General features: G+C 34.4%; 1 protein-coding gene across 6 annotated transcripts; it reads right to left on the reverse strand.

Moving 5' to 3' along the window:
- Positions 1–313: 313 nt before the first annotated feature.
- On the reverse strand, positions 314–18510 carry LOC136203199 (protein DETOXIFICATION 16-like). 6 transcript variants are annotated; one of them, XM_065994296.1, is made up of 13 exons: positions 18304–18510; positions 17965–18049; positions 9219–9307; positions 8560–9110; positions 8388–8474; positions 8261–8317; positions 7932–8170; positions 7719–7837; positions 6909–6995; positions 6745–6812; positions 2219–2859; positions 1102–1454; positions 316–1005 (listed from the first exon to the last, which is right to left on the reverse strand). In XM_065994296.1, exons 3-10 carry the CDS (start codon positions 9303–9305, stop codon positions 6750–6752), a joined length of 1290 nt encoding a protein of 429 aa, XP_065850368.1. In that variant the 5' UTR covers positions 9306–9307; positions 17965–18049; positions 18304–18510; the 3' UTR covers positions 316–1005; positions 1102–1454; positions 2219–2859; positions 6745–6749. The 6 variants fall into 6 exon arrangements, with proteins under 6 accessions (XP_065850365.1, XP_065850367.1, XP_065850366.1 ...); XM_065994297.1 differs by having other exon boundaries at positions 18255–18510; XM_065994293.1 differs by lacking the exons at positions 17965–18049; positions 18304–18510 and having other exon boundaries at positions 314–1005; positions 6942–6995; positions 9219–10705.
- Positions 18511–21193: the final 2683 nt, after the last annotated feature.

Consider the following 21193-nt stretch of genomic DNA (forward strand, 5'->3'; position numbering starts at 1 on the left):
TCAGTACCATGATCAAACCTTGTATTTTGAACTTTAATTGAAAATTAAGTTTCAACCATATTTATGAGAACTTTTAAGGCATGTAGTACTTGAGTTTTACTTAGTAACAAAACAGTCCATGTAGTACGTGTATAGTCGTCGATAATGGTAAGAAAATATTTAGCTCTGTTAAGGAAGTGAGTTTATACGGTCCCCAAACGTGAATATGTATTAATTGAAATTTATGTGTAGCAGTTATGTTTTTAGAAGTAAAAGGAAGCTTGTGTTGTTTGGCCATGGGACAAACATCACATGTATTTATTTAATCTGAAATTTACAATAGGTATATGTTGCATTGTGATGCAGAGGCATATCCGAGGCGAAGGTGCCATACAGGATCAACTACTGGATCATTTACATAATTACTTGAATGCAAAAAAGAATTAAATTATCCAGAAACATCATTATTACTACTACATTGAGCTAAGATGTGTGGTGAAAAGGATGATGAATTTAGTTTATAAAGTCCTTTATGATATAATCCTACAGCAACAGGTTTATTAGACTGTTGGGCCTGCAGTAAACAAATATTAGGAAGAAATCTAACAACAAACTGAGAATCATGGATCAATTTTCCAACAAATAACAAATTATCTTGAAAAGTGGACGCATGAAAAACATTCTGTATAAATAAATCTGGTCCTAATAGAACGAAATCGATATGTTTAACCAATTTATTACTACCGTCATGTAAGTGAACTCTATTATTAGGTAATACTAATTTATAAGAGTGAAACAAATTGAGATCACCACACACATGTGATGTTGCAACCGTATCTACTATCCAAATAGTAGAACTCGTAGCATTTATAGTATTTGTATTAAAACAGAATGTATTATTGATTAATTGAGAGGAAAAAAAAGAGAATTAATACCTACATAACTAGAAAATCCAAAGAAAGAGTGATTTCCTTCATCAGCATACTCTGTTGGTCCATTTCCCTTCATAACTTTCTGAATCTCTTTCTGAACATACTCAGCAAAACCAGGAGGGAGATTAGTGTAAGATTCTTCATCAAAATTTTCCATTGGAGTTTCAAGTTGAGTAGAAACAAAATTTACCTTAGCTTTATTATTTTTAGATTTCTTCTTAAACTCCTGAAACCACTCAGGATAGTCGTGCAACTTAAAACTTGATTCCTTCTCGTATCCTGGTTTATTACAATGAAAACAAAACTGATCAGATTTGTTTCCTGAGTCACGTTTCTTTCCTCTATCATTAGTATTCGGCTTAGAAGTAGAGATATGCGCTGCAATTTCGAGATTAGAAGTTTCAGAATGAACTTCCCTCTTTTTTTTCACATTCTGAACCATGGAATAAGCTCTATGTTGTCCGGACATGGATACAGATATGGTATCCAACACGGAAACGGATACGGGAAACGCCATTTCTATAAAACACAGAACACGAAAACCTGGAGGAAACATGTAAATATTAAAAATATTGGGGCACATTTATAAATATTAAAAATATATTTTTATGTTTGAGACTCAGTTTTTTGTATTAATTAGGAGTTTCATTGCATTGATTCCCATGTCTTTGGTTATGTGCACTGAATGCAAATGCTCTGTTTCACTCTGATTTTTTATATGATTCGTATCCAATCTATAACTGCTCTAAAACTCTGTCTTTTGGTTTATCTAAGATTTTAATTTTGTTGTACATACAGATCCACACAATCCTTTGCATATTCCTACTCTTTCTTACCTTCAAATAACGATCTATCGATCTTGCTGTTCACCTCTGTTTTTTTCTGGAATAAAATCGACTGGTTTTTTTCTCTGGGACACGCGTTTCCTACACAGACTCGCGTGTCCGACTTTTTGATATTACGAAAACGGCTCTGAAACGTATCCCAGCAGTTTCCGGGCGTTTCCGTATCAGATACATGATACGTAGGGTTGTTCACGTATCCAAGCTTCATAGAATAAGCCTTCTGGATATTTAGTAAAAGGTCCATCAAAAGCATCTGGTGCTTGACATGAGCATACTCATCCTTTAGTCCCATTAGAAACTGGACCAATTGATCCGCATTATGAGAACTATATGTCTTTTTTGGAACAAGATACGAGCACATTTGTGAAGCTTCACAAGTACATGCAATAGCAGGGCACATATATGCAAGCTCATCCAAGAGTCGCTTCAATTTTGTAAAATAAATTGCTACAGACAAATTACCTTGTTTGAAATCCTTTATCTCTCATTTAAGTTGATATAGAAGCGGTCCATTTAATGCACCAAATCGATGCTCCAACTCTTTCTAAAGATCTCGTGCCGACGTTGTAAAAATAAATGCATCAATAAGATCTCGTGCAATGGAGTTCATAATCCACGAAATCACCATAGAATCAACTCGTTTCCAGTGCGAATACATTAGTGAGCCCTGAGTAGGCTGAAAATCATCACATAGTATGTAGTTCAACTTTTACTTAGTTGATAAAGCCAAGATTATGGCTCTACTCCAGGAAACGTAGTTGTTTCCGTTCAACGTAACAGTAACCAAGCTTACTCCAGGATTATCAGTCGGAGAAGCTGATACTGAAAAGATATCTTGTGATCAGGTCGAATAGAGGAGAAATCAACAGGAGGAGGAACCTGATTAAGAAGTTGAGAAGTCGGATCTATACCACGACTGTTATGCTTCTTCTTTTGAGAGAGTTGGAGGTCAAAGCGTGGAATAGGTGGAATCGATAAAACTTGAGGCAGAATCAGTCCTTCCACTAGTGATTTTCCAGCAACCGAGCGAACAGATGAAGAAGGTGAAGAGTCTGATGAAACTTCTTCATCCTCGAAACTAACCCGATCAAATCCATGTAAGTCTGCCATTGTTGATAAATGCAAAAGAAAAATTAAGTGCAGATTTAGGTTTAGGAAGAGGGTATAAAGTAAAAGCAAGTACAGAATAAGAAAGAGGATGGAAGAATTGAGAAAGTTATTGAACCTTATGCTCATTATTTGATTGTCACATCGAACTTTACAAACAAGTTTCTAGATAAAATGGAGTAGTTTCGTGCATCTTAACTTGTGGTTTGTAACTGTATTGATAACATAGTAAATATTTTAGGTTGTATTTTTATGAATTTATATGTGATATCGGAATATCCTTGAAATGTCGGAATACAACTCCTTAAGACCTCTAAAATAGAATGCAATTAAACAGGGGGCCGGAGACCGGCAAACCCTCTCTGATGCCTAAGTTAGTATGTGAATACCAAGCTTAGAGAATATCAATAAGTTTGAGTATATAGAATTGAGTACCTTTCTTTTTGAATTAAGCTCATATTTATAGACATTTGAGCTTAGACCTAGATATATGTGTCATTGTCGTATTGGTCCGGAATCTACATTTCCTCTCCAAATAGCTTTAGCGTGTATTTGAGGTCTGAAGCCTTGTTTCCTTCAAATACCTTTTGGGGATCCTAGATGGGCCGGCCCAAAAGTAGACCATGGGCCCTTAAGAACCACCTTAGATCCAAAAGATATTATTTACCATATCAATATGTAATGGATTTGAAGACTATTTAAATCCGCTTTTTGAAACATCTTTTTAGCTTTTCACTTCAAAAAATAGAGACTATAATGATCGGTGTATTTTACATATCCCCATTTGGTGTATCAGATTCCTCTAGCCCTTGGGAAGACCTCAATAGAGGATACACAAGCATCGGTTGGCGAGGTTCCCTATTTCATCGAAGCAATCAGAAGTTGACGTACTTTAGAGGTGATGATGCCTAGTGGGAAAAGGTTGAGGAGAATGAAATTTTGAGCCTTCTTTCACCCTTTGCTCCTCCGATGCTTATGAGGAACGACACTTGAAATGACCCATTAGCTCCGATACGTGGCACTCAATCCACACGTCAGAGTTAAAGGGTTAGCGGGTCTTCCATCGGTTTGATGTCCCACATCCGCTCTGGGTGGAGAAGCTTTTAGATGATGAAAACGCTTATATTTAAGGGATTTCGGATGATTATAAGATCCTAAATCAAAGGCCTGATAGGTATCCGTCTTCTTCGGATTTAGACAGTCCTTTCATGGGTCCATTGCAGCTGAGGAGCATTGTTTGTGGGAAGTCTTATTGTAAAAGGATCATCAGGACCATCCCTCCTAATTTGCGCCATGTGATACAAACAAGCATTTCCGAAATGGGTAACATGGAGCGAATTCGGAAGGATGGTCCCGATGTGAAATATATTTATCATTTTCACGATTCCAGCACAGTCAAATTGTGGAGGGAAAGTAGAGTGCAATTTACAGCAATAATCTTTTGTCACAGCCTAAGAATTCGTTACTAGAGTTCATTGTTAGTAACCAATTTTCCTATTGTTGCCAAAAAAAATCTTTTATTGTAAAAAATATGCTTATAATAATATTTCTTTAATATCAGTTTATAATATTTTAATATTCAAATTAATAAATTTTACATATATATAATACTTATTGTTATTAATATTTATAACATATAAATAAACTAAAATAGTATGTTATATATTTTGTAATTCAATTTGAATTGTATATAATTTACTAAATTTTAAAAAAAAAATTGAAAAAAAAGTTAAAATTTATTTTGTATGTATTTAATTTTTAAATATTACTTAAATCTATTAATATTACAAAATAAAATAAGAAATTTACAGTAAATTTTTGATAACATCACAACAATATTCGTTGCTAATGTTCCTTATTAGCAACAAGATTTTCTTGTACATGCAAAAAGAAAAGGCTCTGATCATCCTTTTTTACAAAATTCACTGTCTTCATAATTTATCTCCTAATTAACTGAGTTTTTTTTACCAAATTAACTAGGAAAATAATCATAAAAATGTATTATAGATTATAATTTGTATATCCTTTTGCAACTTGCATTTAAATATAATATTAAGTAGTGTTTTAATTTAGGTTTAATACATTATTTGCCCCTTAAACCTGTCCAAAAAGGTTGATTGGCCCCTGAACTTTCAAAGTGTCCCGATAGTCCCCTCAACTTGTATAAAATGTTCAGTTAGCCCCCTGAACTTGCGCAAAATCTAATCAATCGATCACTCGATTGCAAAAAAGTAAGTTAAATGTAGAAGATGTATTGCACGCGTCTTAAAAAAAAGTAAAACAACCAAGATCGGGGGTATACGGCTTTAATATTAGCGAAGACAAGTTTTATAGTTGAATAAGTAATAACTTCTTTTTTAATTTATTTTTTAATTATGTAATAACATTTTAAGATGCGTGGAATACATTTTCGGCATTTAATTTACTTTTTTACAACCAAGTGATCAATTGATTACATTTTACGCAAATTCAAAGGGCTAACTAGACATTTTACGTAAGTTGAAGGAACTATCGGGACACTTTGAAAGTTCAGGGGGTCAATCCAGTTTTTTGGACAAGTTCAAGGGGAAATAATGTATTAAGCCTTTAATTTACAAGTTTAGTGTGATAAAAAAAAAAAAAAAAAAAAAAAAAATTACAAGTTTAGACACTCGCCTTTGACCACGAATATAACCTGACTTTTCACCAATCATTTATTATAATTTGTGTATTACTGTTGCCTTTTTTAATTCTATCTTGAGATTGGACATTACCAAAAATCTTAAAGTACATTTTCCTACGCACACAAAAGGAAAAAACAAAATTATAATTAAAAAGTTATAATAGGAAAAACTAAGAATTAACGGTTAAAATGACCCTCAAACTTGATAATTATGAAAAATTTAATCCAAATCGAAGTTCAGATATCAACTTACTACTTAAGTTACCAAATTTTGACAAATTGATCAAAAATTTTAATATTAAAACTGATTGTATTCAGAACATTTTGTCAAAATTTGTCAATTTCGATTTGGATTAAATTGATCCACGTTGCAACATTATGGAACATTTTGACCCTAAATTCGAAACGCACCATCCCATTATTGGAGTCTAATGAGGAAATTGTAAGCAAAATAATATTTTGGGGACCAGTTTTTGGACAGATGTTAGAAAGAACACGGTCATTTAAAGGGTTAAGATGCAAAAATACCCCTAACGTCTAAAATGGTGCAATTTTACCCCTAACGTTAGAAGCCAAGAGCAATTTTACCCCTCACGTTAGTAAATTGGATCAATTTGAGAAATAATTCATCAAACTATCTTCTCGGTCATGAATCTTGTTATCTACACTTCATACGTTTGTTATTTTATCAGTAACAAATCACAAACATTCGTTGAGATGTGAAAAAAAAAATAAAAAAAATACTGTCTTTTTGTACGGATTAGACAAAAAAAATTCAAAAAATCTACCGAATTTATAAATATTAATCTCAAATTCTATTATTAAATTATAAAAAAACATGAAATCCTTTTTTTAGAACGAATTATTATGCAATTGGTGCAGAATAATGAACAAAAATATCTATGTTTTATAATAGTGTCTGAAATTGACCTAATTTATTAACGTTAGGGGTAAAATTGCTCTTGGCTTCCAACGTTAGGGGTAAAATTGCACCATTTTAGACGTTAAGGGTAAAATTGCTCCTGGCCCAAAACGTTAGGGGTATTTTTGCACCTTAACCCTCATTTAAAAGGACCCCAATACATTTTGCAACATGGTTGTGAAGTACATCTTTCGCGACATGCGTCGCAAAATGTATCCAAGGTCCCGGACTCCTCACGAAACCCTCTGTTTTTGTTAAATTTTAACTTTGGATTGTTGAACTTTAATGTGATTTCACCTGGGTTATGGCAATGAATCTTGAGGAGTAATGATGTTGTTAAAAACTCTATCGCTGGCCTTCTTTGACTATAAACAAAGACAAAATAAAATAAGGAATGCAAATCTAAATGAAGAAGGAATAGTAATTGGTTGTAAAGAAATAATTTGGAAAAATTGACATACTTCTTTCTCCCAATTAGTGCTCAAAGTTATTACCAATAGGCCTACTGCTTGGGCAACCAGTGCTACTATAATTCCTGTCCACAGCCCCTGTCAACCACATTTAACAACTTTCAACGTGGCTTAATACATCATCTGCAACTGAAATTGTCCAAAAAGCTCAATTGGTTTGTTAAACTTTTAAAGTGTTCCGTTAGCTTTTTCAACTTGCTTAAAGTGTCTCGATAACCCCCTCAACTTGCTTAAAATGGAGTCAATTAATCTTTTGGTTGCCAAAAAAAAGTTAGCTGCATGCTTAAAGTTGTTGCACTCGCCAAACTTTTCATCTCTTATATATTAGAAACTCATACTCCAACCTTGGTCGTTTTACTTTTCTAGACGTGTGCAACACACTTTAGCATGCAACTAACTTTTTTGTAACCGAATGATCAATTGACTACATTTTAAGCAAGTTGAGCGTTCTATCAGGATATTTTAAGCACATTGAGGGAGCTATTGGAACACTTTGAAAGTTCAGGAGATCAATCGAACTTTTTGAACAAGTTCAAAGAGCAAATGATATATTAAACCTTTCAATCTTGTAACCCAAATATCATATATAAAACACATAACTCACTTTGATTTTATTTCAACTGTGTTCTAGTAAAATATATATATAGGTCATTAGAATTAAACATAATTTTTAATTTCTGACTACTTAAACGGAACAATTGATTGTCAATTGAAGTTTAAAGATAAGATTTGTGAAGACACTATGGAGGCAAATGGCAGACAAAAGCTAATTAATTTGTGAAGAAAAGGACATGAATGTACCTTTCCTCCAAGATGGTAGACAAAAGCTAAAATGACAGAACAAGGTATGCCAATGAGATAGTAAGCTCCCAAATTAATAAATGCCCCAATCTTCTGCCATCCACAACCTCTTGCAGTTCCTGACAAAATCAATCAATTAAGAGTTTGTTAGATTGAATGGCATCAAAAACAAAACAAAACAAATACTACAGTAAAATACAAGTGCAGACAAACCTGAAAGCACAGATTGAATGCCATCAAAAACATGGACTACAGCAATCAATACCAAAATTTGTGCTACATAATTCACTAGTCTTTCTTCATTGCTGTATGAGTATCCCCAAAGTCTACGACCCACAATTAAGACAGATCCTACCAAAATGCCTTCTGTAATAACTATGAAGGATGCAACGCATACTGCTATACGAGCTGCTCGTGGCCGTCCAGCACCCAGTTCGTTTGACACTCGCGTACTAATTAATATGTACACATATATGAGAAAGTCTGTCATAAGGACAAATTTAAGTATTTAAATCTTGATGTTACAGGCTAACTGAGCTTACCTTATTGCTCCACTGAGTCCTAGGGGTATCATGTACATCATTGCACTTGTGTTAAGACTGCCAATTTACCACAACTGGTTAGAAATATTAGTGTAAAGGATAATTACAATCATTCCATTAGTCTAACCTGATAGATAGCACCGAAGTTTCAAGTTGTGGATTAGGAAGAAGACCGCCTAACAGAACCATCATTTCAAACGACCAAATCTCCAAGCTATTTCAAAACATAAAACTTAAAACACGCATACCCAATTGAATTTATATAATTAATTTGAAGAGAGAAACAAATTGAACAACACCTGAGCATCACCGATGAAGGAATTGCCAGTCTAAGGTAACTGAGAATTCCATGGAGATGTAGAGCATCCTTGGAAAAGCCAGTCCATGTTTTGTTACAGGAAGGATATTTTGTGACATAAACCATTAATAAGATTGCATTAATCCAATAAGATATAGCATTGGAAAAAGCAGCACCTTTAGCTCCAAGTCCAGACTTAAACACAAGTATCCAGCAAAGTAATATGTGAAACAAAGTTGTGATTCCTGAGCAAAGCACCATTGGAATAACATTGTGTTGGGTCTGTAGGAATCTGATAAGACATTCTTGGATTGCAAATCCAAAAATGCTTGGAATCATGAAACGAGCATAGTGCCCAGCCTCAATTGATATGAGAGGGTCTTGTTTGAGAAATAAGAGAATCTGAGCAGCATTTGCCCATATAATTGCAAGTGGAATGCTGGTGAGAAGAAGAACAACTATTGCTCTCTGTAAATGAACACCAACCATTGAGTATTGCTTTGCACCATAAGATTGGCCACAAAATGTATCTAAGGCACTCCCCATTCCTTTCTGCAGATTAAACAACAAAACAAAGAACACTGTAGATCTGCTTTTGGCAGCACATAGAAAAACATATAAAAATGGGTTGAATTGAATAATTGATGGAAACAAAAGTACCAATAAGCTGAAGCCGGTGACGGAAGCAAAAGAAGTGGCAATGGAAGCAGAAGAAAGAGGCAACTCACCCAAATGTCCTACAAACATCACTGAAATCACCTGTATCATATACATGAATAAATTCACACATACTAGTCCTCCAGCTAACTTCAACTGCTTCTTCGCCTCCTCTTTTATCTCTTCTTTCTTTATTTTCTCTCTGGTTTCTGTTCCACATTTTACCAATGGTGCTTTCAGTCTTTCGTCTTCCATTCTCAACTTCTTCTTCTCCCAAATTTTAAGGTCTATTCGCAATCGCTTTTATACAATGGTATCTTTCTTGTTTATATTTATTTCAGGCTAAATTTAATTAGTTTTCTTGAAAATACAAAGCATCAAAGTAGTTCAAAAATTCAAAACGCTACTTGATTTAACGCTCATAATATGCTGTCTTTCTCGATGCTGACGAGGTTTGTTTTTCTTTTTTTTTTTTTTTTTTTCTGTGGCTGCTTTTCTCTAGTTTTCAAATCAACCTAGAACTGAAACTTGCAAGTTTTTTTTTTTTTTTTAATATGAGCATAACATTCAATGATGAGTCTGAGACTTTTTGGATTTTTGCCTTTTTTAATTCTATTTTGATTGAAAACGGGCCAACAATCGAAACTCATCGCTTTGTCATGACTTTAGTCGGTTTTCAGCTAAATTCCATCAATTAGGATCTAAAAAACGCAAATTACTAATTTTTGGGTCTTTATGTAATTTTCCTTTTTCTTTATCATTAGGATTAGGTTTTAAGGTTTGCTATATAAAGCCCTAAAATTGATGTACTAGACAATTTTTTTTATTAATAAGAATTGAATTCGTTTTTTCCCAAGTTCTTGTTGAATTTTGAAGGTTTCAATAGAAAATCATGCACGATTCAACGATTTGGAACAAGTCTGTTTATTTTGCTGCGTTAGTTGGTATCAAAGCCTAAGCATATTCACCATGCTCAAAGAGACGAACGGTAGAGGAGGTGTATGGTCGTGAGGATCTACAACAGATCGAACAGAGTCTTGGATAGCAGGTTGTGCAAGTGATAGGTCAACGGATGGACGCTATCATGGATCAACTGACACGGAGAACGGGCGTTTTGGTCATTGAATAGGAGCAAAAAACCCTAATCCGCAATAACCTAATCATGACGATCGATGAAACACGAATCATGATGATCAAATGAATCCTTTCACTCAAGAGTTCGACGGTGAGGAGGAAACAGATGATGAGTATTTCGAAGCACCGAGGGGTCGTCGACATCCGCACGCATATTGCGAGAGATGATAGATGTTGGCAGGCTGGCATGCGGACCGAGATCCTTGAGTTTCATGGTTCCCTTCAACCCGAGGAGTTTCTTGATTGGCTGGCCATGGTAGAGGAGATTCTGAAATTTAAGGGTGTCCTGAAAGATAAAAGGATCCCTTTGGTTGCTACTCGACTCAGAGATAGAGTCATGGCGTGTTGGCAACAACTGAGATATATGAGGGTTCTGATGGGAAAGTCAAAAATTACAAGCTAGGAAAAGATAAAGAAGCAGATGTGGGCAATGTTTCTGCCATAAGCGACTAATATATCAGAGGTTACATAATTTGAAGCAGGAAGGTCGTACAGTTGATGATGAATACACAATTGAATTCTATCATTTGATTGGTGTAGAACGACGTGCAAGAGACAGAAGATCAACTGGTGGACAGATATATTCGGGTATGCGGGAGCAGATCAGAGAGACTGTCAATCTTCTTGATCTAGTGTCAATTTCAGCAACACATCAGCGGGATGTACAACTTGAGAAGAGGCGTATTAGTGGTATCAGACAAGCGCTTAGCTAAGGGTTCTCCTCGAGTGGAGGTTTCAGGGATAAAAACTTAAGCGAGATACAAAGGCAACAACCCCAATGGGTGCGGGTCCTGGTGCAAATAGGAGGGCCAGCCAAGGAAGCAGTGACATAATGTGCTTTGCATGTGGTGAGGTGTGGCACATGCAGACTAACTGTAGGAGGGTAGGTAAGAAGGCGTGGTTTGCTAATATCGACGAGGATGACGAAATTGATAACGACCATGTGTTTGTTGGTGGTCTAGTTTTTTATGAAGGCTCTGTCGATGAAGATGAATGGATGCAGAGTAATATCTTCCGGTCGACCTGAACCATTAAAGCTAAAGTGTTTAAATTCATGATTGATTCTAGTAGTTGTGAGAATATAATTTATGCTGATGCGGTCTAAAAGTTAGAACTCGTAGCTGAAAAACAAATGAAACCTTATAAGTTAGCTTGGTTGAAACAATGGGGAGAGATTACTGTGTCCAAACGGGTGTTAGTATCATTTTCAGTGGGGTTTCGCTATAAAGATGAGGTTTGGTGTGATGTTGTGCCTATGGTTTCATGTCACATGCTGTTGGGACGTCCTTTGCAGTTTGACAAGGTGTGATCTATAATGGGAAAACAAACACTTACAGATTCGTGTTTGAGGAAGTGAAAAATATGCTAGTGCCTAATGGAGAAGATAATAAAAGCGGTATTAACCTATTATCCTTAGCTCAGTTTGAAAGAGAGTTGCAAGAGACTGGGGTAGTATATGTGTTGGTTGGGAGAACAGTAAAGAGCGAGGCGTTGGTTCCAGATGTGGTTAGGCCGCTTCTAGAAGAATCCAGTGATATGTCCCCAAAGGAGCTGCCTGGATTGCCCCCAATGCGAGACATCCAGCATCAGATTGACCTAAAGAATATGGCTGCGATACCCAATCAGCCCCATTACAGAATGAGTCTCGGGGAGCATTTAGAGTTGAGGAGGCAAGTGGAAAAGCTGTTAGCCAAGGGTTACATCTGGGAGAGGTTAAGTCCTTGTAGAGTTCTAGCTCTGTTGACCCTAAAGAAGGATGGCACATAGCGGATGTGTGTCGACACTAGAGCCATCAATAAAATCATAGCCATGTATCGTTGTGTTATTCCTTGATTGGATGATCTTCTGGATCAAATTAGTGGTGCAATTGTGTTTACAAATATGAATTTGAGAGCGGGTACCACCAAATTCGTATCCGAGCAAGTGATGAGTGGAGGACAACCTTTAAGACAAGGGAGGAGTTGTATGAGTGGATGGTCATGCCATCCGGGTTATCCAATGTACCCAGCACTTTTATGCACATTATGAATCAGGTTTTGAGGCTTTTATCGGCAAAAGTGTTGTAGTGTACTTTGATAATATTATGATCTATAATGCTAACCCAGAAGATCATCTTGATGTGCTGCTGGAGGTTCTTATCGTGCTATGAAGAGAAAAATTGTATGCAATAGTGGAAAAGTGTGTTTTCCTCACATCCATGGTGCTCTTCATGGGTTATGTCGTGTCTGGTCTGGGATTGCAAGTCGACAAGTCTAAAGTGGAGGCTATGAAGCACTAGGGGTGAGCAAAATAACCGGTAACCGATTACCAAACTGATAACCGAACCGAAGTTTTAATTTGGTTCGGTTATTTTAACATTTTGGTTCGGTTCGGTTTTAATTTTGGTTTAGTTTGGTAATCGGTTCGGTTACTGAAAAAATATATCGGTATACCCGATAACCGAACCAAACCGAACTTATTATATAAATATAAAAAAATATAAAATATAAAAACCAACCCCTAAAAAATATACTTTTATCTTTGTATATATAAATTTTGGTTCATTAGTCTTTAATTTCTTCAATTCTTCAATTGTAACTTTTATACAAAAGCATTATTTGAAAACCAATTAAACAAAAATATACAAAAAAATATTATGAGTCTTCGATTATTCGGTCGGTAACCAAACCGAAAATTTTCAATTAAATAAAATACGGTTACCAATCTTGTTCGGTTCGGTTATGAAAATAGCACAAACTTCGATTCGGTTACTAACCAAACCGAACCGATGCTTACCCCTATGAAGCACTTGCCAATTGGATTCTTTTTATCGGCATTTCATTCCTCACTTCAGCAGTATAATGGCTCCTATAACTGATTGTATGAAGCAGGGTGGCAAGTTTGCTTGGACAGACAGGCAGAAAAGGCATTTGAGCTCATCAAAGTGCGTCTAACTACAACTACCATTTTAGTACTGCCAAATTTCCATCAACCTTTTCAGTTGCATTCTGATGCTTCCGAACTAGGAATTAAGGCTGTTCTGAGCCAACACAAGAGATCAGTGGCGTTTTTTAGCAAGAAATTGTCGTGTGCGAAGCTACGGTATAGCACCTATGATGTTGAATTTTATGTGGTGGTCCAGGCTATCAAGCATTGACGCCATTATCTGTTTCAGCGGCAGTTTATCTTATATACAGACAACGAGGCTTTGAAGCATTTGCATAGCCAAGATAAAGTTTCTACGAGACATGCGAGCTAAATTGCTTACCTTCAACGGTTCACTTTTGTGGTGAAGCATAAATCACGGGTGACTAACAGAGTTAATGATGCGTTGAGCAGGTGTAGGGGGTTGTTAATGAAGCTTTCTATCAAGGTACCTGGTTTTGCTTCCCATGCTGAGTTGTATAAATATAATCCATATTTTTCTAGTGTGTTGACAATGGTTCAAGCAGGCGAACGAACAGATTTCCACATACATGATGGGTTCCTTTTGAAGGGGAATCCATTGTGTGTTTCAGATTGTAGCTTGCGGGTGAAGATTATTCAGGAGCTGCATGGTGAATGACATGTAGGGCGAGATTGTACTTTACGGTTGGTGCATGCTAACTATTGTTTGGCCTACAATTCGAAAAGAACTAGAGAAGTTGGTGTAGAGGCGTTGGGTTGCCCAACTGTCTAAGGGAACAACAACAAATGCAGGCTTATACATGCCACTACCGGTTCTATCTCAGCCTTGGATGGACATTAGCATGGATTCTGTGCTTGGATTGCCACGCACTCACCGGGGTAATGATTTTTTCTATGTGGCGGTCGATCGATTCTCTAAGATGGTGCATTTTATTCTATTTAAAAAAGACCACAGATGTGTTAAGGTGGCACAATTGTTCTTCAAGGATGTTTACAAGTTGCATGGTTTACCTGTGTCTATTGTTTCTAATCGTGATACCCGGTTCCTTAGACATTTTTGGCATAGCCTGTCGAAGATGGTGAATACGAGTTTGAATTTTAGAAGTGCCTACCATTCGCAGACAGGTGAGCAAACTGAGGTTGCGAATCGTTCTCTAGGGAACCTGCTGAGGTATTTGGTTGGTGAAAATGTGAAGAGTTGAGATTTGAAGCTGTGTTAGGCAGAATTTGCTCATAATGATGTAGTTAACAGGAGTACTAGTTTTATTCCATTTGATGTGCTATATTTGGTTCTTCCTAAAGGGCCACTTGATCTGGTGCCCTTACCGGACAAGACACGGGTTCATGCAAGGGCTGAGACTTTTGTGCATGAATAGCATGTACATCCGGTAGTTCACGATAATCTGCTGAAAAATCTACCAATAAATATAAGAAGCGGTTGATAAGAAGCGTCGCCGCGTGGAATTTGAGGTGGGAGATTTCGTATGGTCAGTTCTTTTACAAAAGATAGGTAAGCTATCAGCCAAAAAGATTGGGCTCGTGGAGATCATAGAGAAGATTAATCTGCATGCGTATCGTTTGCAACTGCCTGGCCACTTTCGTACTGCCAACATTTTTAATGTCAAGCATATGTTTCCTCAAAAACCTTTATCTAAGTTGGTTTAAACTAATCAAGAATGTCTCTGAATAGAGTGACAATGATTGTGTTTGCTAGAAATTCTAGTTTCGATTCCTTAATCTTGATCCTCTCTCTGCACTGAATTTTGTCTCGTATTTATAGGAAAAAATAGGGTTTCAGGGGCAAAAACATAAATTTAAACCCCCTAAAAATAACCCTACAAATAAAAGGAATGGTCAAACAGCCCAAATGTAAAAAAGAGTCGGGTTGTCAGCCCGTTAAATGGCCCAACGGACGACACATCTACAATAAATAATTTGTCTATGGCGGTTGTCCCTTGGGAAACGCACATAGAAAGGCGGACATTGAATTTCTTATCTTACATGTAATGATTTGAAATACACCTGGGGGGCATCTGTTATGAATCCTCTAAATTAAAGATCCAAAACCAAATGTGCCTGAAGCTTTCAACATCCCTCTGAGGGATCCGAAAAGCCCTCCCTTCCTATACCGACCTACAGCCACTGTCTTACCCAAGGGTAGCAAGGTAACTTCACTCCTCGGGACCCTATAAAAAGTTATTTTCCCCTCTTTCTATGAAATATTTTACTTTCCACTTATAGTAGTTTTCCTCACAACCTTACTGATTTTGGCATCAGAGTGTAAGGTGGCTCATCCCAGCCCAGTCAATCTCTGAAGACAGAGTCAACAATTGAGCTTTGGGGCCAGAGCCAACACAAAATAATATATTTATTTTTATTTTTTATTTTCAATTAAAGTTTATATTATAATAACAATATATATTGTTTAAAAACGCATCAACAAAAGACTATAAAAATAGAAAAACGTGAAAAATCGAAAACAGGTGAAACGTGGAAAACAAGAAAAAAAACATGATAATAGAAAAATGGAAAAATGAAATAAAATATTAAAACAGGAAAACGAACAAAAACAAACACATAATTTGTTTTTTACCATTTTTCTTGTTTTTCACGTGTTTTTACAATTTTAAAGGGTTTTTTTTTTATTTTTCACATATTTCACTTTGTTTCCGTGAAAATATTTTGTTACGTTTTCCTTTTTTTTATGTTTTTTCCTTTTTGCGTCTTTTTTGTTTTTTTTTTTTACCATTTTTCTGGTTTTTCACGTTTTTTACAATTTTAAACGAATTTTTTTCCTTTTTCACGTATTTCACTTTGTTTTTGGTTTTCACGTTTTTTTACCGTTTTCACATTTTTTATTTTTCATGTTTTTCTTTTTTAGAGATAAGGATCAAATTTAGCCCTAACATACCAAATGGTTCAATTTTAACCTTAACGTTTTCAAGAAAGATCAATTTTAGCCCTACATTATCGAAATGGCAAAACGGTTGGTTTGACTGTTATTTAACTGTCACATCACACATTCCAAAGAAGTTAGTCAATAAATATAAGCAATTTCATACATTTTTGGTTCGTTATTTGTAACTATATTAGTAACACACTAAATATATTAAAGAGTTTGACAAAAAAAAAAAATATTAACTTAGGCCTTGTTTGATAACTCATTTAATTATTTAAATTAAAATGTTAAGCACTTATTTAATTTAAGTGCGTTTGATAACGGTTGTTCCTCTGCCACTTAAATTAGTTAATTAAGTGAAAAATCACTTATTTTGATAAGTCAAAATATTTAACTTAACATTTTAAGCTAAATATTATCAACTAATATTTTTATAAAAGTTACATCATTCAATACATTCAACACTTATATTATTCAGCACTTAAAATTCAGTACTTATTTTTTCAGCACTTAATTTTCAATTTTATCAAACAGCACCTTAGTCTTTGTTTGATAACTCACTTAATCACTTAAATTAACATGTTAAATACTTATTTAATGTAAGTGTGTTCGATAAAGATTATTTCTCCACCACTTAAATTAGTCAATTAAGTTAAAAATCACTTATTTTGATAAGTCAAAATATTTAACTTATCGTTTTAAGTTAAACATTACCAACCACTATTTTTTTATATTCAACACTTATTTTTAGTATTAATTAAGCAGTTACATAGTTGTCAAAAAAAAATTAAGCAGTTACATCATTAATACTTTCAGCACTTAAAATATTTAACACTTAAAATTCAATACTTATTTTTTTTCCAAAACTTAATTTTCAATTTTATCAAACAATACTTTAGTTTTTAGCATTTTAACATGTTTTTTTTTTTGTAATTGTGTTAATAACACATTAAATATCTTACGCATAATTGATATTTGAAAGGTCTAATAAGACAGTTAAATAACAGTCAATCCGGTCTTTCCAAATTTTAGGTGACATAAGGCTAAGATGGACATTCCTTGAAAAAGTTATGGTTAAATTTGGAACATTTTATACTTTATTAAATCTGTATTTCATAAAAAACGTTAGGGTTAAATTTATTTCTAATCCTTTTTATGGTTTTTTTTTTCTTTTGGCTTATTTTTTCCTTTTTTTAATGTATGGTTAAATTGGTCTCATATTTAACAAAGGAAAAAATGTAGAAGAGAGTTGGAGTTAAAAAAAAAAAGTGTTAAGAAAATATTTTACCATTAATAAGAGGGTAAATTATTCCTTTAATTTTCTTTTTATCTTCGTTTATTTTTTCTGTTTTGATCAACATAAATTTCAAGCACTGTCTATGCATCTAAGCTTATTAAATTTAAATCTTACAATGTTTTAAATCTCAGGTTAAATGCATCATTGGTCACTGAACTTACATGATTGTTTCAAAATGGTCACTCAACTCTAATTTGTCTTAATAAAATCGCTCAACTTTAAGTTTTGTCTCAATTAGGTCACTCTGACGATTTCAGTGATTAAAAAACATCGAAAATGATGACATAAGTGATACACCAATATGAGAAAACTCATATTTCTAACCGAAATGAAATATGACATCCACATGTCAGGTATTTAAACCTTTAAATCTCAGCCCTAGAATTCTAATAATTAAGATCCATGAATCAATTAAATTTCCCCTTCTACTAATTCTATTAATCAAACCAGCATTGAAAAATTAGAATGATATTTATCTGCACGTTAACAAACAAGACTAAATGTAGAAAGTAAGCACATAATTAGAAGTTCACCTAATTATGTACATCCCATCAAATGGGATGCAGTGTCAACTTCAAGCAAGACGTGCAGAATCTGAAACATACTTGAAAAGTGAGCCTACAAAGAAGATCAGAAATGAAATCAGTATGGGTGAAAAAAATCAAAGATGAAGTGAGAAATTAGTACATGAAAGATGAAATTCAAAATCACCGAGTTAGATAGTAAGAAATTTAAGCAATTTCGGTTGGGCAAATTCACAAGCACTTGGTGTTCAACCACAATACGTTGATCAACGAAGAAGAAGAAGGACGAACAAACTGACCTTGTTGAATATAAATTGCTGAGTCGCATGTGCTACAGATTTAACATACCTTCTAATTGTTCATTTTTCCGCCGATAGCAACGAATGAAAATAGCTCTCACGTATCCTTTGTTGAAAGGATTGCTAGCCAGTAATACATCTCTCTAAGGCTTCTCGCCCGGATAATTCCTCATTTGGAAGAATTACAATCTAATTTCATTTCAGAATTCTTTATCAAACTAATATGCCGTAAATTGTATAGGCTGTATTGACAGTCACATGGCAGCAAAAGATATAAAAATTATTTTTACTATTCACTTACCGTTTGAATTTGAAACTGGCATGCGAAAGCAAACAAATTTTATCTTTTATTTTTGGCCTAGTATAACAACGGTTCCTAAACTTATCCAAACTAGTTGATTGGGTTCCTGAATTTTATAAATGTTTCACCAGCTTTCTAAACTTGCTTATTTCGTATCACTAGCTCTTTAAACTTATCCATAAAAATATATTAGCTCCCTGAACATTGCAAGTGTCTCATTAACTCTCCAAATTTGTTTATTCTGTAACAACTAAATACAAAAACCATAATATTAACTTTCGATCTTCATCCATTCAATCTCTCAAACCTACAACACTAACTCTTATAATAGGATGAAATGTATGAGAAGCGAAAAAATTACCTCTCAAATAGATGAGGATATATTTTTAGAATTTAGGTTCAATAAGATTTTGTATTTAGTTGTTACAGAATAAGCAAGTTTAGGGAGTTGATAAGACACTTGTAAAGTTCAGAAAGCTAATCTACTTTGATGGACAAGTTTAGGGAGCTGGTGATACGAAATAAGCAAGTATAGGGAGCTGGTGAGACACTTGCAAAGTTCAGAGAGTCAATCTACTATTTTGGACATGTTCAGTGAGCTGGAAATGTATTAGGCCTTTATTTTTTTTAGGTTTAATACATCATTTGCCTCATAAACTTATCTAAAAAACTTGATGGGTTTCTGAATTTTAAAGTGTCTTTATAGCTTTCTCACTTGCATAAAGTGTTCAGTTAGCCCTCAATTTGCCTAAAGTGTAATCAATTAATCACTCAATTGCAAAAAAAAAAAAAAAAAATTAAATGCGAAAGATGTATTGCACACGTCTTAAAAAAAGTAAAACGTCCAGGTTAGGGTATGCGGTTATAATATTAGAGATGATAAGTTTTACAGTTGAGCAAGTAAGTACTTCATTTTTAATCTATCATGTGAATTATGTAATAACATTCTAAAGTGTGTGCAATGCATCTTTCGCATGCAGCTTACATTTTACAAACCGAGTGATTAATTGATTACATTTTACGTAAGTTGAGGGGGCAAACTGAACATTTCATGCAAGTTGAGGAGGCTATCGAAACACTTTGAAAATTCAGGACGCCAATCTTTTTGGATAAGTTAAGGGGGTTAATGATGTTTTAAGCCTATTTTTTAAGTTGTCATGTGTATATCATATAACATGTAAAAATAAATTCTTTTTAACGTGATTGTCATGTCATTATTCCAATGAACTTCAATCGCATACGCTAGGATGGAGCTGCTGTCGAGTGAGGATTGGTCGAGTGGAGTGCCATCATGTAGCCGGGTACAAATAAGCCAGTGAAATAGGACTAGGAAGTGTACGACGAGGCACAAGTCACGCGTGGTACGTAAGCGAATACGGATCACGTGGATTTGTATTGATCCGCTTACGTCCCCATGGCCCTTCCGCGTGGCGACGTAAGGGCGAAAAAAGAAAAGAGAGGGATGAGGTTTCTCTCGCTTTTGACATGGTCTTTTTTTTTTACCATTGATCAAGTCAAAATAACCAATGACGACCTTTAAATATGGAAAAGTCCAAGATTCAAAGTTTTTTAGAACTTTGTTTCCATGAAAACAAGGTTTTAGATTTTTCTAAATCACAATTTTCAGAGTTTTCTCTTTTTAAACAACTATTTTATCATTCCAACCAAACAACGCCTAGTATCTTTAAAATTAAAAAATTAAATTTAGTTAGAATATCATATTCATCAACTCTACAATTAAGTGTTGTCTATTAGTAATCATCTTAATCAACTGTAAAATAGATTATTATGTTAGTAAAAATGCAAAATTCAAGAGCCATAAATGTATGAATTTAAAGTTCACGGGCCATAACAAAAGTAAGAGAAAAATGAAGGAGTCATGAGTGTAATTTAACATGGGCTAATGCCTAAAAAAGTGTTCTTGAAAAATATTGAAAAACTTTCATACTCTATTGAAAGAAAAAGGCATAATACCTTCCGAGCGTGCAACTGACCCTGAACCTAGACTTGTGATATCTTTGCTTGTTTGGAACAAATAACCCCTCAAATGGGTTAATATTTGTAATTTCGGAAGTTTTTCTTTGCCTTTTAGTTAATGTATCACTAGATTAGTTAGATGTAGCAACCGATAATTTGGAAATCTCCTTATTTTTTATGTAATATTATGTTGAATGTTTTTTGGGTTTAGGGGTTATTTGTTCCAAATAAGCAACTTGACGAGTTATTTGTTCGAATGGAGCAATTTGAGAGGCTATTTGTTCTAAATAAACAAGTTGAGAGGGTTAGTTGTCACAAGTTCAAACAATTTGGGGGATTGTGTTTGGGCTAAATTATTCATCAAATACAAGTTGAGAAGCAAATTGTGATTATATTTGTATCCAATCTGGAATTACTTTTGTATAAGGCAAATTTGTTAGTTTTTGAAAAATTAAAAACAAATACAAATACAAACTCTTGAGTTTAAATTTTATAAGAGAAAAGGTTAACAAATTTTAGAAAATAAATAATATACAAAGTCTGATCCTATTTTTAGCTAAAAAAACTAGCATTTTGTAGCAACAAACTTATAAACATCTTTTAGATTGCGTTACCAAAAAATATAAAATAAAGGAATTCAATTCTTCTTTCTTGTATTTCC

Source organism: Euphorbia lathyris, chromosome 8, assembly GCF_963576675.1.
Source record: "Euphorbia lathyris chromosome 8, ddEupLath1.1, whole genome shotgun sequence".
Lineage (NCBI taxonomy): Eukaryota > Viridiplantae > Streptophyta > Magnoliopsida > Malpighiales > Euphorbiaceae > Euphorbia > Euphorbia lathyris.

Bases quoted from the DNA above. Each gene is read 5' to 3' on its own strand.
- LOC136203199 (XM_065994292.1), bottom strand. From the start codon at position 9,470: ATGGAAGACGAAAGACTGAAAGCACCATTGGTAAAATGTGGAACAGAA. The intron at 8,475-8,559 runs GTGTTGTTCAAT...GTTTTGAAATAG, and splicing joins CCTTCATCGGTGATGCTCAG to CTTGGAGATTTGGTCGTTTG. The intron at 7,838-7,931 runs GTTTGTCTGCAC...TGATTTTGTCAG, and splicing joins CATTCAATCTGTGCTTTCAG to GAACTGCAAGAGGTTGTGGA.